At 35.1% G+C, this 18,296-nt stretch overlaps 2 protein-coding genes across 3 annotated transcripts in view; one reads left to right on the forward strand and one right to left on the reverse strand.

Annotated features, from left to right (window-relative positions):
- The first annotated feature begins 710 nt into the window (after positions 1 to 710).
- Positions 711 to 1,100, forward strand: LOC101721779 (large ribosomal subunit protein eL30). The gene has a single exon (XM_004861142.4). The coding sequence runs from the start codon at positions 723 to 725 to the stop codon at positions 1,068 to 1,070; it is 348 nt and encodes a 115-aa protein (XP_004861199.2). The 5' UTR covers positions 711 to 722; the 3' UTR covers positions 1,071 to 1,100.
- Positions 1,101 to 4,807: 3,707 nt separating this feature from the next.
- Positions 4,808 to 18,296, reverse strand: part of Tafa2 (TAFA chemokine like family member 2) — a 515,424-nt gene continuing 501,935 nt past the window's right edge. For both annotated transcript variants that reach the window (XR_015443412.1, XM_087192361.1), the window contains one exon: positions 4,808 to 6,950. Coding sequence is in view for 1 of the 2 variants with exons in the window: in XM_087192361.1 (XP_087048487.1) it covers positions 6,939 to 6,950 (12 nt within the window). In the remaining variant the exon portion in view is untranslated. The remainder of the gene's footprint in view (positions 6,951 to 18,296) is intronic.

An 18,296-nucleotide genomic window follows, 5' to 3' on the forward strand; every position in this document is an offset into this window, starting at 1 on the left:
ATTATCACTTTCAATTGAGGATCAAACATAAAACCTGGACATAGCACAAACTTTATTAAAGCTCTTCTGTGAAATATACATTACTGGGGGTCACGATAATTGATATCTACCCTCCTCAAATGCTTCTCTTTGGATCAGTTTCTTCACTGTTCTTCACAATTGCCCCATCTTATTTTCAGCGAATTCTCTCTCTAGTGCTGTCCTGAAGCTTCAAGTGATTCATGGGATTTTCTGAAGATCCTTAGCAAAATTGATAAAATTCAGAGTATTGCCCCTCCCCAAAGAGACATTATTTGGAAAAAAAGGTAAAGTTTATTACCTATATTTTATTCATCGCATCTTACACAGAGGGAGCAGAGAGTAGATGTGCAAACAAATCTGTTAATAAATGAAAGGAAAATGAAAATAAAGTCTTTGTAAATAGAGAAGGGTGGAGGGGTTGAAGGGAGGGCAGGAGAATGGGGAAAAATAAGAATCAAGAAATATTATGTAAAGGTACAAATCTCCAATGATGAATGTCATTACATTGTATACCTAACATGTACCAATAAAATTAATTATAAAAAATAAATAAATAGCTTCCGTTTCCCGTCTGCTCACGGCACGGGTGTAAGGCACGGGTGTAAGGCACTTTGCATTATGGGAACTCCTGCCTTTCTTGCTCCCCGGCCATCTTGGTGGCTCCTTTTGGTTGGGGCCCATCCCACACCTGAGGCAGGAAGATGGTGGCCACAGAGAAGACGAAAAAATCTCTGGAATCCATCAACTCTAGACTCCAACTTGTTATGAAAAGTGGAAAGTACGTGCTGGGGTACAAGCAGACACTGAAGATGATCAGACAGGGGAAGGCAAAATTGGTCATCCTCGCCAACAACTGCCCAGCTTTGAGGAAATCTGAAATAGAGTACTATGCCATGTTGGCCAAAACTGCTGTCCATCACTACAGTGGCAATAATATCGAACTGGGCACAGCATGTGGAAAATACTACACAGTATGCACACTGGCGATCATTGATCCAGGTGATTCTGATATCATTAGAAGCATGCCAGAACAGACCAGTGAAAAATAAACCATGCAAAATTTTTCATTAATAAAACTTTCCAGAGCTTGTTTAATAAATAAATAAATAAATAAATAAATAAATAAATAAATGGAGCTCCCTCCTTGATAAAACTGTTCTCCAATTTAAAATTATTTCTATTCCCTTTCTTCATCCCTAGATTCATAACATCCACCCCACCCCCCTTTTTTTTACTTGCCGTCTGAGTCTTCACAGCCTCACTATATTCCCTTTATTTACTACTATAGAGACTGAAATGCTGGCCCTGCCACTTACTATAATGTGGCATTGGGGAAATTACTTAACCTTTCTGTGCCCCAGTGTTCTTTTTACAAAATGATAACGAGAAAAATACATATTTCATATGAGCTATAAGTTTCTGAGATAGAACTCCTGGAGCAGACTAAGTACTCAACAAATGCTAGCCACTTTTTAAAAATCTTACCTATCTTCATGTAAAGATGATCCCAACTCTTCGTTTTCCTGCTTTCTTTGTCCAGACTGTAATGCATTGGTGGAAAGTAATACCTCTCCACCAATTAAATGCTTTGTCTTGTGTCTTTGTTGCCTTCAGAGCTGTCAGTATTTAAAAAGACCATAAGTCTACTTTTCTATTATTTGTTTCAAATATTTTCTGCTCTCTTTGGAGATTCCACACCCACACAGCAAATAAATATCATCTTCTAAAGACCTGAATATACCCTCTGGAAGCCCAGAGGCCTCCAGGAATACTTCCCTTGGCCTTACTTGTATATTCCTAATTTCATTCACCCTTGGCTATTTATTCTATGCCATACCCACATTCTAATCCAGGCCAATTAACAGAATCTCAGAAAGTAAAGTTAGGCAAAGACATTTTTAGGCTCCTTAAATTAAGTTGCAACTGGGATTAAGATCTGCTCTTCCATATTTTCCTGCTTGTTATAGCCAAGTTCATGGCTTCAAGACCTTTCTTCTAGATTATTTTAATCATCTTTAATATTTTTCCATGCCCACAGTATCATTACTTTAAGACTTTTAATGAGATTTTTGTTGGAATTTACAAAACACAGCTTTGGACGTACACTGTTCTGCACACATAACTTCTAGAATTAAGTTTAATTGCTTTGCATACCAGATAGGACCTTCCAGGAAAATATTTAAGGTATAGTTCATACCATTTAATAGCTTACAATATACTGAAGAAAAAAGCTGTGACAAATCAAGACAAATATGAAACAGTTATAAATCTGTGTACTCACTTTTTCATTGGTTGCCATAGTGCCATGAACATATAGGGGATTGAAAAAAATATCTGTAGAACTGATTTGAAAGGTCATTTTTAACAATACACTTCATCTAACCCCCAAATTCAATCTAGCCAAATATGTTTGTGCCTAGCAGGAATTCAACAATTGTCAGTTAAATGCCAGATTATTGTAATATCTACAATAAGTTTCAGTCTCACACAGTACAAGTCAAAGTAATGATGAAGAAATCTATAAGAAATCTGTGAATATATCTTCCTAAAGTATTCTACACATGAAACAGGAAAAAAGGAAAGAAAGTGAGGAAAAAAATCCCCTTACCTTGATAAAATATAGTAATGTTCTACCATAAATTTTCTATGTGGGTAAAAGAAGCAGAATCCCCCACCCCCAAGGATTCACTTCTCTAAGCAGTATCTAGTAACATTGGGAAGTGGGGGACTGGCACCAGAACTCATGCCTGAGGCCCAATTTAACTTCTAGTGATACCCATCTTTCACAATAATCAGGTGGAGTATGTTTTCCTTCATTACAGAGGGTTTAACTATTACCAAGAAGGGCTGGCATAACTACTGTCTCTTGTCTATCCATGGAGGAGTATGTTAGGAACTGCAAACTAGTGAGAGAAGAGCCCAAGGAAATAATGACCTTTGTTCTGGAGATTTGAAGAACTGGAAAACACTTGTGACTAGGTAATTAAAATCAGATATACATCATTTGGCCACAAGCCTACACATGCCCCACCAGTCTTACATAGGGGTCCTATATAAAACACCCATACAACAGTTTCCCAGCAGAGGGCCCATTAGGGGATGAATCATCACCATTTTCCAATCAACTAGTTTATCATAATAACTTTTTTTCTTTTTCTTTTTTCAGTTCTGAAAATTGATTTCATCCAGGACCTTTACATGAGCTACATCCCAAGCCAATTTTTTTTTTTTTTTTGAGACAGGGTCTGGCTGTGTTGCATAGAATGGACTGAAACTTGCGATCCTTCTGCATCAGTCTCCTGATTATCTGAGATTACTCACATGCACCATCACACTAGGCCTAATAAAGTTCTTAACTCTACCGTTTGACTTTCAACTAATTGGTTTCTTTGTGTGCCAAGCATGCAAGCCTTTTGTATGGTAACAATTCTAATTCTTCCAATTTAAATTAGTGAGTCAAAATGAGAAAGGGCTGAATACTACTTGATTTCTTTGCATATAGTGTTCTTGCAAATAGATGTGTCATCCATGAATATAGAAACTGGTCACAACTTTAAAGTTCAAATCTCAATAACTCAATGACTTACTGTGCTTTTAGATGATGTATTCTATCAAAAGTCACAATCCAATTGTATAGCACTGTGTAGTAAGGCAGAATTTGCTGAGGAAAATAAAGAACAGGAATGAACTCCTTTTTCAGTTTAACCTCTGGGTACAGATTCTCAGATGTCTTTCTACTGTTAAAACTGATACCAAATTTGAAATCAAATGTGGTACTGTCTCATGTTAAAATTGGAAGTTTCATTGTGTTAAGGTAACAAGGGTGTATAAAAATAAATTAAGTCTATAGCTATTCCAAAAGCAGAGATTTTCACAATAATTATGACAAATATTGTACTACCCCCCACAATATTTTTTACTGTAATCTGTGTTCCAAATTGTCCTTCTCTCTCTCTCTCTCTCTCTCTCTCTGTCTCTTTCACACACACACACACACACACATGCACAGAGTTCATGTGAAAATCAGTGAAATCTGAATATGGTCTGTATTCAGTTTAAAGTATTGTACAAATGTCAATTTTCTGTTTTCAACAATGTATGTTGGTTTTCTAAGATGATATCACTAGGGAAAAAAGAGAAAAGAGTGCATACTAAAACCATCCACATTACTTTTTTAAGATTGTTATGAATCTTAAATACTTTCAAAATACAAAACATTTTCAAATAATTTAGACACAAAATCATATCCATAGTTTAGATTTTGATGCATATTTCAATTATAATGTATGTCGAAAAATAAACTGCATCCTTTAATAACTGTCATAATAAAATGAATTTTGCACTTGCAAACTTAATGTCAGTTGTATTCATAGGCAGGATGTGGGCAAGAAACACAAATGTAAATCTATCTTTTTATTGTTTTTTAGCAAAACAAATCAAATATGGAACCTTATGTAAATAGTATAATTGCCATTGATCTGTATTAAAAGAGGACTAAAGAATTTATGTAAATTTCTCTATGAATTCAGAGGTTTGCCTTCATAGTGACTGAAGTGCTCCAAAAACAAAATATAAGAAAATGGTTTCTCAGACAGAAAGATGGGGAAGGGAGGGGATGAGAGAGGGACACAAAAGATTAATGAAGATGTGTTGTATACAGGCACCGACTCCCAACGATGAGTGGAATCATCATGTACTGCACATATGAACCAACGAAGAGTGAATAAGAAGATTCCTCCTTCCAAAAAGAAGAAAGCAGATTTTCCAAATTGTACGTATTAAAGAGTTCATTTTATATCCCAACTTTATTTACCTTTTCTGAGTAGTCACAACATTAATCTACTGGGGATAATCTAGTTAGTGTATTTGAAATTCCATTTATTTTTTTCTATTGATATGCATGTATTACACTTGTATATAATACAGAATTTCCAGTGTTGTTTTAAAGGACAAAGTTTAAAAAATGAGAAGCATGATCTATAATTTCAAACAAATGTAGGACAAATTTACAATTTTCAAAATAATATAGTTTCCCACTTTGTTCCAAAGAAATGAATGAGATTCTAATTGATGCAGAAACTCCAGCACAACGGTTACTCCTTTCTTTATGATTACACAGTCTTGAACCATTGCAAAATCCACTCAAACCCATCTAATTAGTTTTATACATAATTAAAATGGAGGCAGAAAGTAATTTTATCCCACATACTTGTGGGATCTTAGTTCACTGTCAAAAGTACACTTAACAAATTAATTTTCAACAAATTCTACACTTTCATATGTTCTTTCTTGTAGAGTCTGGGTAATTATTGGTCTTTGAATATCATTACAAACAGTCCAAAGGTCTTTAGGACATGTGAGCCTCCACCACAGAAACCAACCTATGCCTAACTGGCTGTGTCAGTGAGTTCTAAAGATATAAGATATGTTCACACCTTCTCCAGCAAAATGAAATTGCCATAGGATAATTTCTGAAAAGTCTTCTGATTACTCTAAAGTCAGTAAAATATAGAATCCCTCCCTTCACATTCCTACAACTCATAAATTTACACAATTATTATTACAGAAGGGGATGTGGTTTCCATTCTTCTTTCCCCCCACATCACAAATGAACCAAAATAAATGTAGTATAAAATTATACATTCTGTGAGAACTTAGAAAAAAGTACATAAATGTTTAAGGCTTTTAAATACTTATAAGACGTTCCTGTAGAACCAAAAGCCACAAATATTAAAGCTATGAAAATGTGGACAAAATACTGGCCTAAGAAATTGTTTGAATGGAACAACTGTAAGCAAATATTTATAAATTTGTGACCAAGAAAAGTGAACAATTTATTCTATTAACAGACTCAACAAATATATAAGCATTCAAACAGTCATCAGGATCAAGCAAGAGATAAGTCTTTTAAAATTAAAAAGAAAGAGAAGATAGTTTAAAAAAATACCAGAATAAATCTAAGTGACTAACATTCAAGCTAAGAAATCAGAAACTCACATGCATCCCTGGCAATTTTAAACTGAAAACTATCTAATAACTTGACTGCTCCTCACTGCTGATTTCTGTGAAGGGGGAATGTTAATACACATAAAAAATATTTAAAAATAAGCTCACTTTACAAAAAACAAAGTGAAAGGGAGTGTTTTAGAGGTGCAAATTATTATATAATGAAAATGGTAATCCAGTTCTAACTAGTACCTATCTAACTGACAGAGAGCTGCAGTAGCATGTTAGCCTCAGGGAAACATGTCAGCTTGTTTATACATTCTTATATGATTGATGTATTCAGATTACTATTACTTGCCAACAATAATTATTATCAATGGATATATATTTCCATTCCTTTAATAAAATCAACTTTAAGGTGTCAAAACAGTAGGCTTTCAGAGCTCCAAGATTAGGATACAAACAAAATTGTCTGTCTATGCCATGCCAGAGAAGTTTGCAAAGGAAATGTCGTCAAAGCCTTGAATAGTCTCACTAGCCAATGAACCAAGAACCCAGGAACACATCCATGACAGAAGGACAGTGCACTTGGAAACAGCTTTCAGAAACCAGAAGAGCAGTTAGAGCTTGGAGCCAGGAACCCAAAAGGTGACTGTCTCTGACGTCACCCTGAAAACATCAACTCTCTGCCAGCTCTGCAGACAGTGACTTCAGATTTCCTTAGCAACTTTACAACTTGAGCACAGTTCCAATCTGATGACGTCTTTATGATATAGAAGTTCATGTCTCACTGTTTAAAAGTCTTGATCTCAAGAAGAGGCTGGTAAGGAGCCATAGAATCTCTTGGAAATGGGCTCTGGAGCACTTCTTCTGAGCAGTATAAAAATCTTCTTCAAGATCATCTCAGAAGTTAAGTTTCTATGCATATGTTCAATGTAATCAGCCCAGAGGATCACTTGATTTATCCTTGGTTAATGGGTTACCTGCAAAAAAAGAACATATAGTCAATGCTTCATAATATATCTATAATTCTTTAAACACAATTAACAAGAGATAACTGGTACTTGTTAATAGCAAATCTATTGCTGCATTTTAAAGGACTAACATATTCAAGTGTTTCCAACAAATAAAAATATACCAGGTGTGGTTTTTTTTTTTTGTAATTTCACAATATTTTTAGAGACATTTACACAATTTTTCAAATAACTCCAGCTGTGACCAGAATGATCTCAATTGGCAATGATACTCCAGCCCAGAAGGTGATTCTGGAACCCTTGTACAGTGCATAGGCTTGGTGGAAATAACCCAAAGATCACAAACACATTATACTGGGACTTAGTGAAGAATTACCTTTGTTCATTGAAATATAATCAGACTTTATTCTCAAGAAAAACTTTGGTATTAGCTCTATAATATTCATTCATAAAATAATTTAAAAATTGAGCATCTTTTTTCTCTTAATTGTACATTAGAAAATTAACTCTTTGTAAAGACAAAAAAGAAATGGAATAAAAAGAAAGGAGAATAGTACAATAATTCATCAATTTTAGAGGTGACCAGAAATACTCATAAAATTGATTAAAGTATTATTGCTAATGATTCTTTGGTATTAAGGAGGTTCATAGAAGCTTTTCATTCTACAGTCCGAAGAATATTTGTATTTTGGAAAAAAAGAATAATAGAGTATCTTAACACACATTATCTCCATAGCATAACTAGACTGATACAGAGAAAAACACACATAGGATGGAGAAAGTAAGGGAGAGAGAAATACCTGCTGTGTCAATGAATTTCTAATTGTATTTTAAAAACAGTGTATTTGAAGAAAATTGCCCAACAGTTATTTTCTAGCAAAAAGTAAATTTTCAAAATTATTATGGACACTTTGGGTTTATTCCATTAAGTACCATTCATTTGTCCTTTATAAAATATTTACAAAAGACTATTGTCTGTTTGCTTGTATTTATTTTCTCATCAACTTTGAAAAGGGGAAATTAAACTACATAATAAGCTAGCTCTAAATTTTGCCTTGTTGCCTGGCATGGTGGTGCACGCCTGTAATCTCAGCACTCAGGAGGTTGAGGCAGAAGGATTGCTGTGAGTTCGAGGGTAGCCTGGGCTACACACTGAGTTGAAGTCTGGTCTGAACTAAACGATGAGACCCTACCTCAAAAAATAAATGCATAAAAAAATTCTACCTTGCCCTAGCTGTCTCACATTATATTCAAATGGAAGATATAAAATCCAAAAATGTTTTCCATGCATGGAGGTAGCCATCTTGTTTCTGCCTCTGGTCCATTAGCTTCCCAAAGAAGAAGCCTTGGCCTGTGTTTTTCAAGTGTCTTACTCCCATGCACAGAGGAACCATGAAAGAAATTGAATTGAGGACTGAAACTTACAAATACATGAAGGGCCTGCTGACCTTTAAAGAGTCTTGGGTCAGGAGAATTCCATTTGGTGGTCATTGTACACAAGTTCTGCAAAAAGCTCCCGACTGAGGATCCGTGTAAGAAGGTAAGAAAGTAATACTACCATTTCTACAGAAATCATGTCACAAATTGCTGATGGCAATAGTTGATGATTATAAGAAATATAGAAACATTATTTTTTGATAAACTTTCTTCAAAAACTTGATGTAACACAATCTGATTTCCACTGGCTAATATTCCCCTACTTTTTCTGAAATTTCTCTTCTTTGTAGGAAAAAAAATATGAAACGTAGTATGGGGGCTGTGTTTCAAAGCTAGTGCTGAAATAACAGGAAAAGGCAGGGGAGGAGATTGAGAAAGAGCAAATGGTTTAGCCTGGATCCAGTTTCAGTGTGGGAAACTGGAAGAACACGGTGGAATTGAGCTGGAGAACTTGGTGAGGTGACTGCATGAAGGCGGGTGGCCCGGCCTCTTGAATTACATGCTGAAATCTACTCATGAGTATGCTAAGTGCATCGCTGCATTTTCACTTCAAGCTAAATACTCGATCTTGTTGTTTTATATAAATCTGAGCCTGACCATTTATATATTTGTTTTATATAATTTTGTAAATAAACAGCCAAATTTACAGTATATTACAGGCTTATGTAACCCAACAAATTTTCCCATCTCTGTAGATTTACACACATACACACATGCACACAAACACACAGCCACACTCACATGCACTCATTTCTATGAACATATAAACACAGATAAGTACATAAACACTATGCTCAGGAATACAGGAATATCATAAATATACACGTCTGTGATGCTGTTTCTGTTGGCTAAAACAATTACTAAGAAAATTAAATTTTAACATAACTAAAGGAAGTAATTGTCTAATAAGAATGAACTGAAGAATAATTAATGTTACTTTTTCTCACATTCAAACTGTACACAGTATTCCTAGATTATTAATCCTAAAAATATCCTACCACATTTTATGAGATGAAGTATAGAGCATAAATCATTTATAATGTCAAAGGAAAGTGTACGATCTTTTTCAGACTTGATTCTTTAACTATCTGATTTTGATCAGAGGACATATTATGGGTCATCTGGCAGAGCTCTGGATTTAGGCCAGTGCCGCAGCAATGTTAACCATACTGCATGTTATCTGTGATTTCTGCCATGCTCAGTTTTCCCATATGTAAAATGATACGGTCTTGTTAAATTCAAGGTTTCTATGAGGATCAAGTATTACAATGTTTATGAAAACATTTAGCTTTTGCAAGACTGGACTATGGGGCTGGGGATTTAGCTCAGTGGCGCTGTGCCTGCCTCACAAGCGCAAGGTCCTGAGTTCGATCCCTGGTACCAAAAAAAAAAAAGATCTCAAGACTGCACTATGAAATAAAAGTTTTGATTTTGGGTGTTTTTAATGCATAAATCTTAAGACACCCACTAAATGTAGAATGAAAGGATCAAATAACATATTCGATTGTTAGAGGACTTCACTGAAGGAACTCAAAGAAAAGCTAACTAACTACCTCCTTTCAACACAAAATAAACATGAACGTGTATGAACCTGTGTCAGTACTGTCACTTACAACTTCCAGGTTAGCACTGAGTGAAGTGGAACTCCAAAAATATCTGAGAGATAGATTTTAACATACATAAAATATATTTTAACATTTTAAGAAATATGGAAATGAATATGTATACATGTATATTATCATCAATTCAAATCATCTAATATGCAAGAGCAGATAATATTTCAAAATGGAATTATTACATAACACTAAACCAAAAATATCAACACTTTAATGACTTACATGCTTGTTAAATAATGTCTAAGCAAGCTTAATTTAAATCCTAGCATGCTGGTGGTGGGAAAACAAATTAAATGACGCCTTACCCTGTGATGACTATAAACCGGAATGTCCTAGTATGCAAGAATTGCTTAAGCAATATTTATACAATCCAGCAAATTTTAAAAGCTAGTTTTTATTACACTATCTTTTACTGTATTTTAAAAACTTAAATCTACTCTTACGTGATCCATATTATTTTAGAAGAGGGAAAACAGTAAAAGTTTTACCTACTAAGGAGGATATTTATCAAATTTTCAGTAACTTAAAAGCAGAAGGTTGTAATACAATAAATTTTACAGGATGGGAAATAGCAGTTGCCACCATGAATGCACACATCTTCTTGTTCTGAGGGCAATACATATAAAATACTGCATGAGGTAGAGAAACGGTCCTGTGATTGTTATGGTTATGTTTTGAGCTTCATATGCTATAACCACTATCATAGTAAATTTGCCTTTCCAAGGGCAGTATTGTACACAGCTGGTCTTTTCTATGTAAATCTTATTTGTTTGTGTGTACACCAGTAATTTTGGCACATGAAGTTAATGGACTACTGAACACATGCAAATGCACAAATAATAAGAATCGCTTCTCCAGTCACAAGCAGAAGGTATCCTAGCAAGGAGCCATCTGCATCTACAAGCTAATCTTCTAACATTAAACCAAAAGCACTAATATTTTAAGACCAAAATATCCATGTATATTACTCCAATAAATCTATTATAAGGGCCTGATTAAACTTTCCGGGAAACTTATGCTAATATAATGTCTTATATTATTCACCAATTTAGGTTGGGAATATAAAACCAGGTATATGCTATATATAATTTAAATTTGAAATTTAGTGAAGTCAGTTATTTTACATAGTTTCCACTATATATTTTGAACATCATGAAATATCCTCTATCTTCAAGTTAATGAACATTAGAAAGCTAGAAAGAAATTCAAGGGCCAACCTTTCCCCAAGCATAAAATATATTTTTGCAAAATTCTTCAAAAATCACTACAGAAACAGTATGATTTATTCCTTTTTTAAAATTAATTTTATTGGTACATTTTAGGTACATAATATAATGACATTCATCTTTGGAAATTTGCACCTTTACATAATATCTCTTGGCTCTTATTTTTTCAACATTTCCCTGCCCTCCCTTGAACTCCTCCATCCCTCCCCATTTACAAACACTTTATTTCCATTTTTTCATTTTCTCATATTAATTCCATTCCCTCCTTTCCTTTCCCCTACCCATCCCCCTTCCCCTTCCCCTATGTCCCTTTAATTCCTATTTCACATTATCTATTGTAACTTTTTGTCCTTACTTACACTTTCAGTTTCTCACACTAGAGAAATTATTCGGTATTTACATGTGTGTCCTACTTTTTCACTTTAGAGTATCATGACAATATGCATCCATTTAGCTATAAATGTCTCAAATTTCTCATTTTTTATGGTAGTACTATGTTTTATTTTCAAACCACATTTTCTTTATCCAGTCTCCAGTTGATGGGCAATTGGGCTGCTTCCAAGTTTTAGCTATCACAAACTGTGCTGCTATGAACATGAGTGCACATAAATCACTGTGGTATGATTCTTTTAATTCTTTGGGGAAGATACCCAGCAAGTGAATAGCTGAGTGAAATGGGACTTCTAGTCCTGGTACTTTGAGGTACTGATTTCCACAGTGGTTGCTCCAGTCTACACTCCCACCAGCAGTGGAGCAGTGTTCCTCTTTCCTCACAGCCCCGCCAGCATTTGTTATTGGTTGATTTCATGATAGCAGCCATTCTTTCTGGGGTGAGGTGGAATCTCAGTGTTGTTTTCATTTTCATCTCTCAAATGACCAGTGATGTTGAACATTTTTTCATGTATTTATTTGCTATTTCTACTTCTTTGTCTGAGAAATGTCTGTTCATTTCAGATGCCCATATTTGGATTGGGTGTTTCTATTTGGGAGGTCTGATTTTTTTAAAGTTCTTTATAGATTCACGATAGTAGAGCTTTGTCTGAGGAACAGAGGTGAAAAATTTTTGCAACATTGTGGGTTGTCTCTTCATACTGTTGGTGGTTTATCTTGCTGTTCAGAAGCTTTTTAACAAGAAGAGATTTCACATGTTGATTGTTTGTGCTACTTCATGGGCAACTGAGGTTTTGTTCATAATATCTTTTTCTATACCGATGTCTTCAAAAGTTCCACCTAATCTCTGATCCAACCAGTTCAGCATTTCTCTTTTAATATTTAGACATTTAATCCATTTTTATTTTAGCTTAGTGCATGGTGAGAGATATAGGTCTACTTTTAATCTTTTGCAAGTTGAAACCCAGCTTTTCCAGCACCATTTATTAAAGAGGTTATCTTTCCTCCAGTGAGGGTGTTTGGCTCCTTTGTTGAAAATGAGGTAGCTGAATGTGTCTGGAGTTGTTTCTGCTTCTTCTAATCCATTCCACTGGTCCTCAGGTCTGTTTCTTTGCCAGTACCATGCTGTTTTTATCACAGTAGCTTTGTAGTATAGTTGCAGGTTGGGGATTGTGATACCCCCTGCCATGTCTCTGTTGCCTAGGATTGCTTTTGCTATTCTAGGTCTCTTCTTGTTCCAAATGAATTTTTGGATTATTTTCTCAAGGTGCATGAAGTATGCTGCTAGGATTTCATTTGGCAGTGCATTGAATCTATATAGCAGTTTTGGAAGTATGGCCATTTTCACTATGTTCATTCTTCCCACCCAGGAGCAAGGGATGTCTTTCCATTTTCTGATATCGTATTCATTCTCTCTTTTCAGAGCACTATACTTTTCAGAGACAAGGTCTTTGATTTCTTTTGTTAGCTTAATTCCTAGGTATTTCAGTTTCTTGGATGCTATTGTGAAAGGAATTGTTTGCTCTATTTCTCTCTCAGAGAGTATGTTGTTCGTGCAAAGGAAAGCTATTGATTTTTGTGTCTTGACCTTGTATCCAACTACTTTACTGAATTTCATTATTAAGTCTAGAAGACTTTTGGTGGAGTTTTTGGCATCTTCTATATAGAGTATCATGTCATCTGCAAATAATGACAATTTGATTTCTTTGTTTCCTATCTTTATTCCTTTCATTTCTTTCTCTTGTCTAATTGCTGTGGCTAATATTTCCAAAACTATATTGAACAGAAGTAGTCATAGTAGACATCCTTGTCTTGTTCCTGATTTTAGCATGAAAGATTTCAGTTTTGACTATTTAGTTTGATGTTGGCTGTTGGTTTTTCATAGATGGCTTTCATCAGATTGAGGTAGAGACGGCCTATTCCAATTTTTTGTAGGGTTCTTAACACAAATGCATGTTGAAATTCGTCAAATGCTTTTTCTGCATCTATTGAGATGATCATATGGATTTTGTCCTTGGCTCTATTGATATAGTGTATTACATTTACTGATTTGTGTATGTTGAACCATCCCTGCATCCCTGGGATGAATCCAACTTGGTCAGGGTGTATGATCTTCTTGATGATCTTCTGCATTCTATTTGGCAGTATCTTCTTAAGGATTTTTAATAACCAGATGCCAGTATCTTATTAAGGATTTTTGCATCTATGTTCATTAGTGAGATTGGTCTATAGTTCTCTTTTTCGGTTGGGTCTTTCTCTGCTTTGAGGATCAAGGTGATGCTTGTTTCCAGGAATGAATTTGGCAGTATTGCTTCCCTTTCTATTTCATTGAAGAGTTTAAACAGTAGTGGCAACAGTTCTTCTCTAAATGTCTTGTAGAATTCAACATTGTAGACATCAAGACCCAGGCTTTTTTTAGTTGGTAAGTTTTTAATTACATTTTCAATTTCATTGATTGATATTGGGTTGTTTAGAAATTTTAGGTCTTCATTCAACTTTGGCAATTTGTACTTATCTAGGAATCTGTCCATTTCTTCTGTGTTTTCCATCCTATTGGCATATAGGTTCTCAAAGTAGATATTGACGATCCTCTGGATTTCTGCTAAGTCTGTTGTATTTTCATCCTTTTCATTCCTAATTGCATGGAAATGGCCCTTTCCTTTCCTTTATCTGATAAGGTTGGCTAAGGGTTTGTCAAATTTGTTTGTCCTTTGGAAGAACCAACTCTTTTGGCTTGATTGATTTTTTGTATTATTCTCTTACTCTCCATTGCAGTGATATCTGCTCTGATCTTTATAATTTCCTCTCTTGTATGAGCTTTGTATTTTTCTTGCTCTTCTTTTTCTAGAAGCTTCAGGTTCAGCATCAGATTATTTAATTGGGCTTGGTCTGTTTTCCTAATACGAGTATTCATTGCTATGAATTTCCCTCTTAAGACTGCTTTCCTTGTGTCCCATTGATTCCGATACTTTGTACTGTCATTGTCATTTAATTGAAGGAACTGTCTGACTTCTTCTTTAATTTCCTCTGTGATACATTGGTTATTCAGAAGTGTGTTGTTCAATTTTCATGCGTTTATGAAATTCTTGTGGTTTCTTTTGCTGTTGTCCTCCAATTTCATCGCATTATGGTCTGATACTATACAGGGGATAATTTCAATTCCTTTGCATTTACCTAAATCTGTTCTATGAGTGAGTGTGCAGTCTATTTTGAAGAATGACCCATGTGCAGATGAAAAGAATGTGTATTCTGATTTTGTGGGGTGAAACACTCTGTAAACATCTGTTAAGTTTATTTGTTCAAGCGTTTGAGCTCTATTTTATTGCTTATTTTTTGTCTAGTGATCTATCCATTTGTGACAGTGGGGTATTGAGGTCCCCCACTACTTTTGTACTAGGGATTATTTGATTTTTCATGTCTGTTAGTATTTGTTTTATATAGTTGGGCGCAATAGTGTTTGGTGCATCAATATTAATGATTGTCATCTCTTCCTCTTGGATTCTTCCCTTTACAAGGATGTAGTGTCCTTCTTTGTCTCTCTTAATCAGTGTTGGTTTGAAATCCACTTGATCTGCAAAGAGGATAGCTACTCCTACTTTTATTCAGGTTCCTGTTGAATGGAGTATTGTTCTCTACCCTTTAACTTTTAGTCCATGAATTTCTTTTTAAATTAAGTGTGTTTCTTGTATGCAGCTCAGCCATAAAGAATAATAAACTAGAGACATTTATAGCTAAATGGATGCACACTAAGGCCATACCCTTAAGTGAAATAAATAGGACACACATGTGTAAATATTGGATAATTTCTCTGGTGTGAGAAACTGAAAGTGTAAATAAGGATCAAAATGTATAACAGATAGTGTAAAATAGGAAGAAAAGGTGCAAAGGGGAAGGGGGAGTTAGAGGAGTAGGGGAAAGGAAAGAAGGGAAAGAAATAAATATGAGAAAAGGAAAAAACAGAAAAAAAGTCTTTGTAAATAGGGAGGGGCAGAGGGGTTGAAGGGAGGGCAGGGGAATTGGGAAAAAATAAGAACCAAGATGTATCATGTAAAAGTACAAATTCCAGAATCCCAACACCCAGGAGGAGGATCCCCCACCTCCATTCCACCTCTCCTAGGTCACAGAAGGTGAGCCAATCCCAGTGCCCAGGAGGAGGCTCCCCCACAGCCATTCCATGCTCCTAGGGCACAGGAGGTAAGCTGCACAGGTGCCAGCAGCACCCTCCCTCCAGTAGAAATGAGAAGACATGTAAACAAGCCTCAAAAGCAGACTTCCAGATCACCTACAGCAACCCCAAAGGGAAACAAGATGGAACAATCTGATACTCAACCACCTGGACTCCCTGAACTGGCAACAAAAGAGGATCTGGAAAAAAGGAAATCAGAAATAAATTTCTCAGATAACAGCAAAGATTGTGCCCATAGTGCAAGACATGATTAATAAATCTAGAGAGGACACAGATAAAAAAATAGAGGAACTGAGGAACATGATGGAATCTCAACATAGGAAACAAATGGAATCCATAAAACAGATGCAAACAGATTTCCAGGAGTTTAAAAACTTCACTGAAAGTCTACGCAGTAGATTGAACCAATGTGAGGACAGAATTTCAGATATAGAAGATAACATTGCAGTTAGTGAACAGGAGAGAAAAATTGCTTTAAAATTTAAGGGACCATGAGAAAGCAATCCAGCAGCTTCTGGATGATACAAAGAAGAATAACGTAAGACTGATTGGAGTCAATGAAGAAAGAGAAGAGAGTGCAGACGACATTAAAAAAACTGTTCACAGAAGTAATGGCAGAAAACTTCCCAAGCAGGGGGAAAGAACTTGACATACAGATAAGTGAGGCATATAGGACTCCAACTAGCCTTGATCAAAAAAATCTACCCATAGGCATATAATAGTTAGGATTCCAGAAACCCAACAGAAGAACAAAATTTTACAAGCAGTGAGAGAAAAGAAAGAAATAACATACAAAGGAAAGCCCATTAGAATCACAGCAGACTTCCCAACGCAAGCCCTCAAGGCAAGAAGAGCTTGGAGAGATGTATTGCAAGCCCTAAAGGAAAACAGCCTCCAGCCCAGATTGATGAACCCTGCAAAACTATCTTTCAAAACTGATGGATAAATAAGATATTCTCATGACAAAGAGTACCTTAGGAACTTCATGAATACCAACCAGGCCTCCAAAAAATTTTAGACAATATCTGAGGAAAAGACAATGAGGATCACAACCCCAGGAAGCCCAGCAGAATGAATCCATTGGGCACAACAAGAAATTAAATGCAAAGGAGGAGAATCCAACAAAAAGAAAAAGTCATGACAAGTCTTTTAAAACTTTTAACTTCATCTCCCAGTGAGTGTATAATTCAATCTTATTATTGTACTGATTAGTATTTTTCTGATTCTAGTGTTACACACCTTTCTTCGTGCTGTACTGGCTATTTATCATCTTCTTGTGTCTACTTTTTAATTGGATTGTCTATTAATGAACTGCAAGAGTTCTTTATATATTCTGGTCATAGGTTATATGCATTGGAAATATGGTCTGTTTAATTACTACTTTTTATTTTAATGATGTCATTTAAAGTTCTATTTTGATGGAATCTCATTTATCAATTTTTTTCTTTTATACATCATGTTTTTTGTATCCTAGGTAGTTCTTGCCTGCCCTAAATACATAAACATTTTCCCTTATAATTTCTTCTTAAAGTTTTATACTTTTAGGCTTTCATATTTAGGTTCATAGATCCCTTCAAGTTATTTTTATGTATGGAAATAAAGGGTTGATGTTAATTTTTTATATATGGATACCAGGTGTTCTAGTGCCATTTGCTGAAAACACTATCTTTTCCTCAGCTCTTGAATTGAGTTTATATTCTATAAAATATTAATATTAAATAATCTTTCAAAACTCAGTGAACCATATATGTGTGGTTCTATTTCTAGATTCTCTGTTTTATTCCAATGATCTATATCTTTCCTTACACCAACACTGTCTTGATTACTGTAGCTTTAGAGGAAGTCTTAAAATTAGGTACTAAATGTCTTCCAACCTTTTTTTCTTTTTCTTTTTCTCTTTACTTTTCTAGGTCCTTTGTACTCCTAAATCACTTTTAAATTTCAATATCCAATTCTTCATTTATAGCAAGTATACATAGACCTGAATGTTTATATATACCTTGTGTTTTCTAATCCTGCTAAATTCAAATACAAGTTCTAGGGGCTCCTAGAGATTTCTTAGTATTTTCTCTGTAGATGATCATTTCATCTACATATAAAGATTTTGCTTCTACCTTGCCAATCCTATCCTAATTGTGTCATTTTATTGCCAGACTATTTTAGTTTGGGCCTATGTTTCAAAGTTTAATGGGCAGATGAAGAGTAGGCATATCTTCCCTTGTTCCCCACCTTAGGGAGAAAGCATTGTATCTTCTCCATTCATATAAGGTGTTTTTGCTGGAAGTATGGAATACATGCATGTCTTTAATCTGTTGAGAAGGTTCTGTTCTACTTCTAGTCTCCTGATAGCTTTTACCATGAACAGCTGTAGAATTTACTCCAATACTTTTTCTCCAACTAGTGACAGGATCATATGGCTTTTTCCTTTCCTCTGTTAAAATGATGACTTTTGGGGGTGGATCTTCCAATGCTGAACCAACACTGCCATCCCTATAACAAA

Source organism: Heterocephalus glaber, unplaced genomic scaffold (assembly GCF_053883595.1).
Source record: "Heterocephalus glaber isolate CG9 unplaced genomic scaffold, H.glaber_assembly_v1.0 deba00001569, whole genome shotgun sequence".
Lineage (NCBI taxonomy): Eukaryota > Metazoa > Chordata > Mammalia > Rodentia > Bathyergidae > Heterocephalus > Heterocephalus glaber.